At 42.2% G+C, this 13,140-nt stretch overlaps 2 protein-coding genes across 2 annotated transcripts in view; one reads left to right on the top strand and one right to left on the bottom strand.

Moving 5' to 3' along the window:
• Positions 1-13,140, bottom strand: part of LOC109408343 (uncharacterized) — a 160,720-nt gene that overhangs the window by 10,695 nt on the left and 136,885 nt on the right. Inside the window, exons 4-11 of the mRNA XM_019681640.3 lie at positions 4,348-4,445; positions 3,928-4,280; positions 3,561-3,860; positions 3,204-3,476; positions 1,696-3,088; positions 1,449-1,636; positions 1,239-1,390; positions 937-1,178 (exon numbers count right to left, since the gene is read on the bottom strand). Of these exons, the coding sequence (XP_019537185.3) occupies positions 937-1,178; positions 1,239-1,390; positions 1,449-1,636; positions 1,696-3,088; positions 3,204-3,476; positions 3,561-3,860; positions 3,928-4,280; positions 4,348-4,445 (2,999 nt within the window). The remainder of the gene's footprint in view (positions 1-936; positions 1,179-1,238; positions 1,391-1,448; positions 1,637-1,695; positions 3,089-3,203; positions 3,477-3,560; positions 3,861-3,927; positions 4,281-4,347; positions 4,446-13,140) is intronic.
• The window catches only part of LOC109408350 (major surface trophozoite antigen 11), a 39,783-nt gene continuing 31,195 nt past the window's right edge, over positions 4,553-13,140 (top strand). Inside the window, exons 1-7 of the mRNA XM_062854293.1 lie at positions 4,553-4,929; positions 4,995-5,233; positions 11,389-11,614; positions 11,676-11,912; positions 11,994-12,253; positions 12,454-12,667; positions 12,829-12,967. Of these exons, the coding sequence (XP_062710277.1) occupies positions 4,752-4,929; positions 4,995-5,233; positions 11,389-11,614; positions 11,676-11,912; positions 11,994-12,253; positions 12,454-12,667; positions 12,829-12,967 (1,493 nt within the window). The 5' untranslated portion in view covers positions 4,553-4,751. The remainder of the gene's footprint in view (positions 4,930-4,994; positions 5,234-11,388; positions 11,615-11,675; positions 11,913-11,993; positions 12,254-12,453; positions 12,668-12,828; positions 12,968-13,140) is intronic.

The following is a 13,140-nucleotide window of genomic DNA, read 5'->3' on the forward strand; positions in this document are numbered from 1 at the left end:
ATTTGTTCTGGCTGTATTTTTGGGAATTTTGTTGGCTTTTCAATCCGACTGTGAGATCAAAAACAACCTTGTATCCTCTTGATCCGACGTTTAGATATAGATAAAAAAAACCAAGAAATGTCTCAATCGTTGATGTATTTCAAGTAAGATTGTTATCGAAGTTCTAGAGAACGCATGAATATATTCATCTTCTAGTTTTTCGAGCGGATTCACCCAGATCCAGATTTTATGCAAGATTTTCAGGATTATACACCAGATCCTCAGTGACGTTCTCATGAACAAAGGACAGATTACGGGCGAGATTCCTCATGAATTTCTGACAAGATCTATCGAGTAAGCCAGGATGAAAGCAATCCTTGACTGATTCCTTCTAAAGCGCAGTTTCGAGTTCAAAAGGAATCGCTCAAGAAACATCTTGAGCGATTCCTGGCAGAAACTTTCTACGGTGACTGCCATTTGAATTGTCATTTCTTCGCAACTACGTACTGCGATGGAAGAAAAACGGTTTCTTGGGCGATTCAGGCAAGGAATTTCCCATGCATCAAGATAGGCCGAGAAATTCCTTTTGAACTGCAAACAGCGCTTAAGGCTCTAATCAGATTTCAGATCGTTTCTGTTTGATAAGATAAACTTTTCTCTGGTTCGAGATGAATCTGAATGAATTTTATCCAAGAGATTTTCCAGATTTCAGACTATTACCGTTTAGTCGGCTAATTTCAAAGTATTGTTACACGAAGCTTAATAAGCTCTTTAGGGGATTTCAGTCGTTTTTTTTTTCCAAGAGCCCTATGAAAAGTTTTATCTACAGATCCTTAATTTACTGCTATTATTTTCTTGGCCAATTACTGACATGATTCTCCAAGATATTCAAAAGATTCTGCCAAAAAGCTATTTAAACCTCAAATCCTCACCAATATTGCATAAAACTAAGCTCACCTGTGATCTCCACCACCGTTGCTCCGGTGCATCCCGTCGGTCCTATCGATCTCGTAGTACTGCGACTTGTTCGGCGAGTGCGACATCTGCAGTGTCGTCTGCTGGCTGTTGCCGTTGCTGTAGCTTCGGTCCGACCGATGCTTCCCGTGGTGTCCGCTCTTCATGTCCGCCTCAAAGTTATCGAAGGCATAGTTGGTATTGGACGAATAGTCCTTCCAGGCCGAGTTGGGAATCAGTTGCTCCTGGAAAGTGAAGATGAGCATGAAATGTCGAGAGATGATAATCTCAATAGGGTGAAATACCTTCATCCGCTTCGTCGACCTCGTCTTGTAGATGGTACAGGTAGCCTGTACGATGGCAATGAACACCAGGGCAGCGATGCAACCCAAAATGGTAAACAGTCTGGTTCCAGCTCGTTCGAAGAACGACGGTTCCTCCTTGATCGGTTGCTTGTCTAGGATTACACGAGAACGCATTAGCTGAAGCAGAACTTTATCAACACACAAACTCACATTCCAAGGCCATGAATTCCAGGAACTCCGGATCAACCGACAGAGCACCAACCTTTCCGGATGACAAATTGTTCTGAATCAGATGCTGGATGGTTTGCTCCAATTTTGCAGGGTCATCCACCAAGTTGCTCTCGATTCCGTCCTTGTTCAGCAGGATGTTCATGTTGACTACGACACCGTTGGCATCCCTTGAAATAAAGAGTATGGTTAATCTCCGATGAAAACAGACACCGTAAGTCACACTTACTTTTCAAAATTCACCACATCGGTTTTGTGAAATCCGCCGACGCCCTTCAGCATACCGTTGAAGCTCTCCGTGATGGACTTCGAAAGATCATTGTACTCCGGCGTTCCAGACTCCGGTACCACGAAGCCGGTGGCCAGGTTCGTCAACATAATTGCAGCCCGGTAGGCTACTCGTTCCGGTGCCGGCGTCACAGATGGGTTGAACAGATATTCAAACAACTTCGGACAGGATTTAATACAAACCCGGGTATCCGTCACAACTGGTACGGATTCGTGTTTCCGAATCTTCTTGTTAACCGGATTGAACATTCCTCCGCTCAGCGGGAACATCAGATATAGACACTGGTCTTCCGTGAAGGCCAAGTCGCTGTCGTCCATGGTGTCGCGCTTCCTGCTGAAGTCCATGACGGTCATTCCATTTTGAATCTTTCCGGATGCGTTGAACAAATCCTGCCGATCGTCCAGCTTGGGCGAGGAATAACCATTGATCCATGTGTCCATCAGGAAAGGTCTTCCATTCAGATCGACCCATCCAATAACGGCATCGGTTTGGGACATCTTCTGATCCTTGCTGAAGCCAATGCCAGTCCACGTTCCCGTATTGTTGGTTTCAATGTGGAAATGCATGGAATCTCCCTTGCCCGTGACTTCCCAGCTGGCATAGTACTCGCAGTTATGTTTGTCCAACTCGCAGTCCCTAGGATACTTCCAGAAACCTTGACATTCGTCATCCAACTCGTGGCTCTTAGGACCGGACGGCACAACGACGCCATCCTCGGGCATGGTCGTCGATCCATTGGCAGCCTTCACCGGTTCCAGTTTCTTCTCTTCCAGGAAGTTGATCTGCGTGACACCACGCTGCATCCGATGACCGTGGTATTTCAGCTCGTCACGCATATAGAAGTCCTTCACGCTGGCCATTTCCTTCTCCAATCCGGACGGCGGCGAATGCACGTACGCTCCCGGTTCCTGTCCCTTGGCCCAGATAACGTGCATCAGATCGTCCACGAACGAGTGATCCGTAGGTTCGTTGGCCTCCAGCTTCCTCCGGAACACAATGGTCGTAACGCCATCGACCTCGAAGCCTCCGGTAGCGGTCAGATCCGATTTGCCACCCCAGAAGGAGTCCACTCGTGGAGTGGAGCGATCCCGGGTGTAGTAGTCCCAGATGCGATGACTCTCGCCCCGAGCCGTTCCAATGACAATGTCCGTACAGTCCATGGGGTTGAAATCATGTCGAGGTGTCCATGGGTTTGCCTTCTTTTGGGCTGCCGGTTTCGGTTTGGCAGTGGTTTCCGCCTTGGGTTCCGGCTCGGATGCCGGTTCGGACTTTGGCTCCGGTTCAGCCTTGGGGGAAGACTCCGGTTCTGGTTCGCTTGAAGGTGGTTTGGAATCTAAGAATGAGGCGCAATATGATAAGAAGGATTCACAGATAGATAGAAAGGCACACAGCATAGCAAGCAATTAACATCTTTAAGCTCACACGTTAACGCAAATCCGAAAACTTACCGGAAGTGGTACGTTTACTCTTCTTACTGGACTTGGGTTCAGCCTTCGGTTCAGCAGTTGGCTCCGCCTTGGTTTCTGCAGTCGGTTCCGGTTCAGATGTGCTCTCCGGTTCGGGTTCCGAAGCTGCTTCCGGTTCTGGTTCAGCAGCAGCTGGTTCGGGTTCAGGTTCAGCCTTGGGGGATTTTGGTTCCGGTTCGGGTTCCGATGTGCTTTCAGGTTCAGGTTCTGGATGAGCGCCTGGCTCAGCATTGGGTTCTGAGGTAGCCTCCGGTTCTAGATTACGGATTGGACAAAATCACAGCAAACCACTCACACACATGCATTTACTTAAAGCTTTACAAATTCCTTGATAATTACCTGGTTCACTTCCGGGTTCTGGTTCTGCACCTGGTTCCGGCTCAGCAGTAGGCTCTGCTCCTGGCTCTGGCTCGGCTGAACCACCTTCAGCTGCAGCCCCGATCAGTGGGAAGTTCTTACATTCGGCTGTCATCTTGCGGGGTCGCCATCCCAGGCCAACCCACGAAGTTCCGTTGACCTTCAGCACCACTTCGATTTCACTCTGTTCTTTGAGCACACGCCAATACACGTTCAGATCGGGTGACAAGTTTTTCAACTTGTACAGTGAGTAATCAATGTCCGTTGATTTGATTGGAGATTCTGCAAATATTTGAACACCTCTGTTATCACATCGCTATCAAAACAAGTAAACACTCTAGATTCTTACTTTTGTTGCATCCCGGTCCGAACCATCCGAGCCGGCAGTAGCACTGTTTGCGAGGTAGCGAAGTTCCCCCCAAGTCGACACATGTTCCCTGAATACCGCAGTCCTGGTTAGTGGTACATTCGTCCCAAAATTCACATCGATTCCCGTAGTATTTCTTCTCGCATTTGCACCGTGCAATGAACTTGCCATGTCCCGAACAGGTCTCACGGAATTCTTTCCTCTGAACAATGTCCACATCGGCACAAGACCAGAACAGGTAGTTTCCACCCCACTCATCGGCTTGTCGCGTTAACCGAATAGAACAATCCGGACAGGTGAAATCCTTCGGTAGCGATACCTGGAATTGCTGTGCCCTGAAACGCAAGAATCGAAACATTTGTACCGTTCTGTCAACAATCAGCCCACATCTAGGCAACTTACGTAGCATCTTCCCGTACGAACTGCTTTCCCTTGACGACCGGCGTCAAATTCAGGATGGGCTTCTCCTTCTGATCCAAAACTTCCAATCGGAATCCACCCTGCAAAACAACGAAACAAAGCAAAATCTTAGTTTTCACGTGATTCTCGTATAAGGTGTAGGAAGGTTCTTTTCAGAAGCACTTGAGAAAAGCGATATTTTATCGTCGTCGTCGTCGTCGTCATCGTCAGTGGAAAGGCAAACTGATAACCGTGCGCGCGAATCAATAAGCCCCCCAATGTTTAGGAAGCACTCCAGCGATAATAAGCCAGTATAGTGAGCGCACGTCTTCTGGTCGTATAAAAAGAACCACCCCGGAACGGGAGCCCGCACAAAGATTAGGAAGTGTGACTTTGATGTGTTCGATATGGGTCTCAGAGGTGTACTGTTAGTGGTTGCTGTGGGGGCAGTTTGGCCGCAGGCGGTTGAATCTCTAATAAGCTGCTATTCGTGTTCCGACGATGAGTGCGTGAACGGGGTGGATCTGGGAGTCCGGGTCGATTGTAACGGTGTTCAGGATCAGTGCTACACGAAATTTGATGGGTGTAAGATAATTGAGATGGAGGAAAGTGCAGCGAAATAAAATGAAGAAATTGTGTCCAAATTGTAGATGTGCCCACGGAACGAGGATGTACTTCGGCATTGACGGCGGCCAATCCATGCTCAGCAGGAACGTGCGAATCGTGCAGCAGTGATTACTGTAATGTGCTCGGTGCTGCCCAGCATAAATGCGTGGTTTGTTCATCGGTACTGGATGGAACTTGCATCAGTAACCCAAGTGGACTGCAAGCGCAACAATGTGGATCCCCTAGTATGGACGTGGCCGAAACGCAGTGCTATTCGCGAGTGGTAAGTTGGATAATGGTGATCAGCGTAATGAGCAATGAATCAGCTACATATCAGGCGATATAGCCAAAACGGTATATACATAGACGCTCAGCAAGACGATGCTGTGAATATCTGGGTTCGATTCTCGAACGGTCCAAGATATTTTCGTAAAATTAGTAAATTTACATAACTAAGCTTCAATAATCCTTGTGTCTGCCACACGATGTACTAAAAAAACATTGGCAGAGGAAACTCTGAGTTTTGAACTGTGGAAGTCTTTATAGAACGTTACGCCAAGAAAAATAAGTAAAAAAATAGTATTAAATAAAAACAAACCACCGCCCACCAGAGGATGCACATTCAGTCTAATGACTATTTAGCATGAGCAACGGACAAAACACGAAACACTCAGTGTCCAATGGAAAATTTTCCGTTTGACGAAAAGTGTTCATCGACTGAAGCGGTAATCGAACCCACAGTCCGAGACTAACGAAATGCTTAGACGACTGGTGACGCTGACTGGTAATCATGATATTTTTCTAATATGTATTTAAAATGTCCTCACCTTCAGTTATCCGAGGATAGTCTTAAACAGTTAAAGCGCAAAGGGAGAGGGTAGTGTAGTGGGAAAGGAGACATTATCTTCTCTACCCCTTTAGGGACGGAGCGCAAAAACGTGAAATTTTCATACAAATGGCTCAGCTTTGGCTCTCCAGAACTTTTAGATTCCCCAACAAAATAACAATTGCTGTTCCTTATTTGGACGAACTACTCTTTATCTTTCGATTTCTAGCTTTGACTACCTAGATGAATCGGAAATTAAAAATATGCGGCGAAAAGTGAAGTCATGATAAATCTCTATTGAACTATTGGTACCTACCGTAATCTGGAGGGAAGTTGATCACATTTCATCTATTCTTTTGAATTAAATCCGATACAATGCATTTGACTTTGAACAAATATTATTGAAACATGTACTGAGTGGACCTGTTTCTAGTTCCGTGAACGAAATTCTTACAAGTACCTGCTACATTAAAAAAAAATGTTCAAATGGACAAATTTGAAAACTTTCAATCTGGGGTGAAGTTGATCAACCAATGACATAACATTCTAAGATTGGAAAATAATTGCCCAAACTTAATTTGATGATGCTGAATCTGAATTAGTTTTTAAAATTCTTACAACTGGTGTATTTTGTGAGTTAAAAATAAAATAAAGTCTTGTAAGGTACAGAATGATCCACAGTAAACGCACAGGTAGGCAATTTCTTAAAATATTGTTTTATTTTCGCAAAAATATATTCTATTTCAAAGAGAACTTATATGTTAACATCAATTTTATTCGAGAGGGTATTTTGCTTAGAGGGCTCGAATAGTCGGTTCAAGATCAATTTTATCTCGAAGCTAAGCTGCCGGTGGAAGCATGATTGTCACATGTGCATTTTTGGCAATATTGAGATTTTGCAGCCCATGATTATATATCATGGTGTACTATCATAGGTAGTAAATAGGTAGTTTGTTCCGGAAATTGTAGAAAAAATGCAACGCCGATTTGTCACATTCTGAAAAGTGGACGCATAAGCGTCACGTTTCATTGGAAATCCTATGAAATTTTAAAATCGCTCTAAAACAAAAATTTGTGCTTAAATTGAAAATTGGTTGATGTTAGAACACGATTCGGCATTTATGCTTCCATAGTTGAGACAATTTACTTTTTCGAACTTTGGACGCGATTTTCTCGATTGTCTGTTTTTGCACATGTAACATTTATGCGTCCACCGGCAGTAAGTGTTTCGTGAATCATCTGATATACAAGGCGTTGATGGGAGGCGATTTTCTGAAAATAGTCTTTTCACAAGATTTTAATACATACCCAAAAAAAAGTCGATATTTTGATATAAAATCTGACACAATTGATATGAAACCTTCAAAAATTCTGCTCATATATTCACACAAATGATTCACGGCAAAAGTTCTTCCATTGAAACAGAATTGAAGCGTCCTCAGCGGTTGAAGGACGTGGATCCTATAGTGATCAACTTCATCCCGCTGATCAATTACACCCCAGATTATGGTATATTACAGTAGAACTTTAAAGAACAGCCTATGATAAAAAGAAGGAAAAATCTCTGACAAAATACTATCAGTTGCAACGCCAACAAATTCCATAAAAGAATAACTAGAAAGAAGAGCCTATCATTGAAGGAAGGATGGATATCTTGTAACCGTTCGTCGAATTCGCTTGAATGAAACTTAAAACGCGGTGGCTTTTGCGCCACTCTCGCGTACGAGAGACCACCGGTTCATTCCAATGTTTGCCCGACTAAATTGACGACTCTTCACTCAAGGGCTTCTTCGAACGGTCGCTGACTCGATTAAATCCCCAAACGCACTAACTTTAACATACAAAAACGCACGAGCTGAAACAATAACGGAAATTTACACCAAAAAGAGACAAAAACAGAAATAACCACAAAATCAAACAATTAGGGGTCGCTGAATTGTCGACTGTGATTATATTCTCGTTTCCCTATGAGCGGTTTTACTTTCACAAATTGCAGCATAAATCTCCCCAGGGATTCTTTCAGAGATTCCTTCAAGAATTTCTAGAGGATCATTCCAGGAATTGTCACAGGTGTTCTTTCATTTTTTTTTCCAGGGATGCATTCGGACATTTGCATGAAGAATTGTTTTAGGAATTCCTGCAGGGATTTCCTCAGAAATTCCAACGGGTATGATTTCTCAAAAGTTTTGTTTTTTGTTGCATCCCAAATTTCACTAATTTCACATAGAATTATTTGTGTTGATGAGGAAGTTCCTGAAGCAACCCTCAGAAACTTCCCGATCAATTTCTTTGGAAATACTTCTGGAAATTTCTCTAGAAAGTTATTCAGGCATATCTCCTGGGATGCCTTGAAGTTTAGAAAATTCCCTCAGAAAATCTTCCCGAGGATGTTCAGAAAATCTTCCATGAATTCCATCACAAATTCCTCCAGGAATTCCTTAGGAAATTATTTCAAGAATTTCTTCAGAAAACCTCATAGGAATTCTTTCAAAAAACAAAAATTTTCTTCAGTAATTCTTCCAGAAATTTCAACCTTCCAATATTTTTTTTCAAAAAAGTCTTCTATAAAATCACGCATGAATTGATTTTTGAAAGTTTTCGCAAGGATTTCTTCAGAAATTACTCAATATATTTATTAAGCCATTTCTCCTGGGAGTCCTTTTAGGAATATTTTTTCAAAAACTGTTAGGGGAAGTCCATCAATTACGTAAGGGGAGTTTTGATAAATCTTACGTTCCATACAAACATATTTGAGTTTTCATACCTAAAATTTTACAAGGAGGAGAAGGTGTCAAAAACTCATGAAAATTCCCTTCCCTTAAATGGACAGCCTCCTACAATGAGGCTTTCATGGGGTGCTTGCAGAAAATATTCATGGGATCCCTTCTGAAATTCCTCCAGATGTTCTTTAAAAACATACCGTTTAGAAATTCCTCTTGATATTTTCAAAAATTTGTCCTATGATTCTTTCCCTAGAAATTTCTTCAGAATTTTTCACAAGGACGCAATTAGAAAATCTCATGATCACGATTCGTTTAAAATATCAAAAAACTAGGAACTACTTTCAGAAAATCTTCCATAGATTCCTTAAAAATCATCTTCAGAAAAAAATACTTTCATTTCTTCACGAGTTTCCTTTCAATCTTATTAGATATCTCTTCTGAGATGACCAAAAATAAGTCTACGCACTTTATGGAAAGCGCCAGAGATGCGCGGGTCTAAGCAATGAGAGTTGTGCTTATTCACCATTGCCTGATTCGGAAAACTATTCGGCAAATGAGTGGTACAATTCTATGTTTCCCGATCATCCTATTTAGTGCTATTTGTACTATTGAGTCCTACGCTAGTTGGTCAATTGGAGAGTCTTTATAGAGGATTCCACCTCAGAGGTATTTGGAGAGCTCAAGATGCATTTGAGTTTTGAAGATGGGTTCTATGGTTTTGCTGTTGGGTGTAATGTTTTACAGATTTGAGAACCTCAACTTTTTTTATACTCAAAATGAAATTTGGAGAAATTTCTGAAACAGTTATTAGAGAATTTTCTAGAGAAAGAATAACTGAAGAACCTGTTTGTTAGATTTTTAAAAGCAACATTGAAGAAATTTCTGAAGGAAGTTCTGGAGGATTACCTAAAGAAAGCTCAGGAGAAATGTTTTAAACGAATCCCAGAATCCCAGAAATACTTTTCGAAATAATTCTTAGACGAATGTATAAAGGATTCCCTGGATCAAATTCTTTCGGTATTCATGGGATATTTTCGAATGGAGTAATTTGTGGAAAAATCTTTAGAATGGTTTCTGAACAAATCTTTGGAAATTTTATTGAAAGCCTCCGGGAGAAAATCTGAAGAAATTTCTCGAAGGTTCTCTAAAGGAAATGCTTTGAGGAGTTTTTGGAAATATTTCTAGAAGAATTATCTCTTGAATGATTTCTGAAGAAACTCATGGAGGAATTTCTAAAGCAATCTTTGAAGAAAATTTCTGATTTATTCTTTAGAAGATTAAAAAAACGGAAAGAATTTTTGGAATGAATTCCAAAAATTGTTGGAAGAACTCTGAACTAATTGTTAGAACATTTTCTGAAAATCCCCCGGAACAATTTCTATTATTTAATTTTCAAATGGAGTGTGGATTTTCAAATGGAATGGTCTTTTGAAGCAATCCATGCTAGATAAACTTAAGTGGTTCTATTCAGTGCTGAACATGTCATTTTGACATATCTAAGTTCAACCACCTACAAGCTCATTTTTTTCAAGTTGAACTTGAAGATATGGTTTCACCATGAATATCAGTTGGCATTTTTCGAAGGTGGTCCGTGACATTTATCTTAAATATTCGAAAAATAGTGGTTTTTCCGTGACTTTCTTGTAGAACTGGTCTAGCCGCACAACTGTTTCATACACCATATTCATCTGTTCTGCTTCTAAAATGAACTGTAGGTGGTTGAATTCGGATATGTCGAAATGACATTTTCAGCACTGGTTCTATCTTAACAATGGGAAACACGATTAAACATGCAGAAATTGAGATTTTTTATTCGATTTTTCATGCATTTTGAACGAAAACTTGGAAAATCAAAGAAAAACAGAGCTGGCAAGACAAAATTTGCCGAGGACAGCTAGTAGAGTACAACATCGATTGAATGCAACCCTTGAACTTGTCTTATATTGTGCCTCAAATCTCAAAACTGGCTGTGTGAAAGTTTTATTTTCTCAACATTGTAAACAAAACCTTTAATTTTTATCAAATTTCGCTTCCTCTCCCTACCGATACATTTCCCCACAAAAGTAATAGAGAACCTGAGTGTAGAGTAGGAAAAATCTTGAAAATCTGTTGAGATAACCGTGGTGGAATTCTTAACGCTTAAACCAAAAAAAATCATGCACGATGTTGCAATAATACCTTACAGTTCTAAGCGAAATAGTTTGCTAATTTTTTAGAAAGATAACTGGTATGTATATATATCTACGAGCACAATCCATGATTCCCGGAAAAGTGAACAGTGCTTAAGGAAGTGCTTTGGAACAGTTCATGAAAAAAAATTAGTCACAACTTTGAAGAATTTTTGGATTTTTGGAAAAAAAAAATCAGATAGTTCGAAACCGAGTTTTTCATAACGGACCGAACATACTACATGCCACGAGCCCCCACATTTCAAACACCCCGGTTTAGTTTCACACAGTTTTATTAGTGAGCCATACCCAAACCCGGTGTAACCAACTAGTGCCAAATCCCTAGAACCCCTTTTTTCGAAAAAACAGCTGACTAAAAATCAAATGAAACCGTTGAGACATTCCGGTAAAGACAGACCGATGCCCGTTGTGGAGAGAAATCAACCCTTTAGCTACCGACTTTTTATATTTTGTAAAAATTATTTTAACTTGTCGTCTTAATATCGAGCCCTGAAGAAGGCCCCATCCCGGGTCGAAACGTAGGCGAAGATAACCAAGTAGTCGACGCAAAATTCATGACTGAGAAGCCGAAACTTTTATATATAAAATCTCAAAAAAAAACTCATTCAAATTGAAAAATACTGAGACAAAATGGCAATTTTTTCATGTTATTTTTTCGTATTGGACTGAAAATGCTCATAAAATAAAATCGTTATTCCAGATCGGATCCGTCACCGAGCGAGGCTGCGTTCAGTCTCAGTCCGATTTGGATGCATGCGATGGGGCCCAATGTGCCACTTGCAACGGAGAAGGCTGCAACAGCGAAGAATTCCCCGAAGGACGCCAAAAGTGCGTCAAATGTAGTTCGGAAGCGTGCAGAACCGCCGCCGACACCAGTTACTGTGACCTCCCTGGTGACAGCTGTGTGACCGCGAAAAAGACTGACGGTAAATACCTTTTCTATCGAGATGTGATTTGAACTATCATTTTCTGCCCCCTCTCTCTCAGGAACATACCTCAAAACGTGCGAACAATCCATGACCGATGCGGACCGACAATTCTGCCAATCAAATCCATCCGCCTGCGCGTTCTGCGGCCAGAACGAATGCAATCGTAACGAGGTCAACCTCGCCGTCTCCGGACGCCAGTGCTACACGTGCCAAGGTACCGACTGTCTGCGCTCGGCACTGACGATCGAAACCTGTCACGAAACCGATGATCGATGCTACACCATCTTCGACGGTTGTAAGTATTTGCTGATCGGAAGCACAACAGCAGTTAGTGCCTAACGTTGATCTCATCATCTTTTCCCATCAACAACGACAGTCAACCCCACCGAACGGGGCTGCCGGTCAACACTCGGCACCCAGGAAAAGGCCACTTGCGATGACGCCAATAACGTAGATTGCAGTCTCTGCGAAGACGATCTGTGCAACGTGGGTGGACGCCAAGACCATCAGTGTCTGTACTGTTCGTCGGCGTTGGATGTGAACTGTGTCAGTCCTACCGGACAGACTCCCCTGATAATTCAATGTCCTGCTCCGACCACTGAGCTGACGGATGAGGCGCAGTGTTACACAAGGATTGTGAGTATCAATTTCAAAAACCCTTCGTCATGCCCTTTAGATGCCGTTTAAAAATCTTGCGTACAATGCTATTAGTGAATTAGTGCATAAAACAATTTACTTAAATTGAATCTGCAAGAGAATATACAATTTATAAAATGAGGATTTACTGCACTGCTTTACGTAAATTTGATCAAGACGATAACCAAACTATCTCCCAGATAGGAACCGTAACGGAACGTGGCTGCCTCGGTTCAGCAACGGATGCGGACGGGTGTGATCCGGCGGAAAATTGCGGAACGTGTGCCGGATCCGGATGCAATACGGCACTGTTCCCCACTGACAGGAGGCAGTGCGTTGTTGGATCTTCCGCCAACCAGTACTGCCCGGATCCATGGGATGATTGTGTACAAATCGCCAGCACCACCAGCGGAGGTAGGTGATTGAACTTTGCACTTCACTAGTGTCAGTCTCGCCTCGCGGACCAAAGGTGACGACTCACGAAATGCGGAAGACGACGCGATGTGGTCACGCGTGGTGAGCGAGCACATTATGAACGGTCATAAGTTAGGATGTGTTTTTTTATGCTTTTGTAGGTGCCAACGTTAAGAAGTGCGAGTCATCGATGACTGCGGAGGAAGCGTCCTTCTGCAAGGCAAACAGCAACAAGTGCGCCTTTTGTGCGTCGGATAACTGCAACCAAAACGAAGTGGCGTTTAATTATGTGGAATGCATGTGAGTATCATTTTCAGATCAAATGTTTTTAATTCTTATATTCGATTCACAATGTATTAAAGTACCTAAGCAAGAACGATATAGATTATTATTGCTCTCTCAGAATCTTAGTCCGGATTATCTTAGAACCTTAAAATCCTGCCAAATATTCCTTCACAAATACTCTGCCAAGG

This window comes from Aedes albopictus, chromosome 2 (assembly GCF_035046485.1).
Source record: "Aedes albopictus strain Foshan chromosome 2, AalbF5, whole genome shotgun sequence".
NCBI classification, from domain to species: Eukaryota; Metazoa; Arthropoda; class Insecta; order Diptera; family Culicidae; genus Aedes; species Aedes albopictus.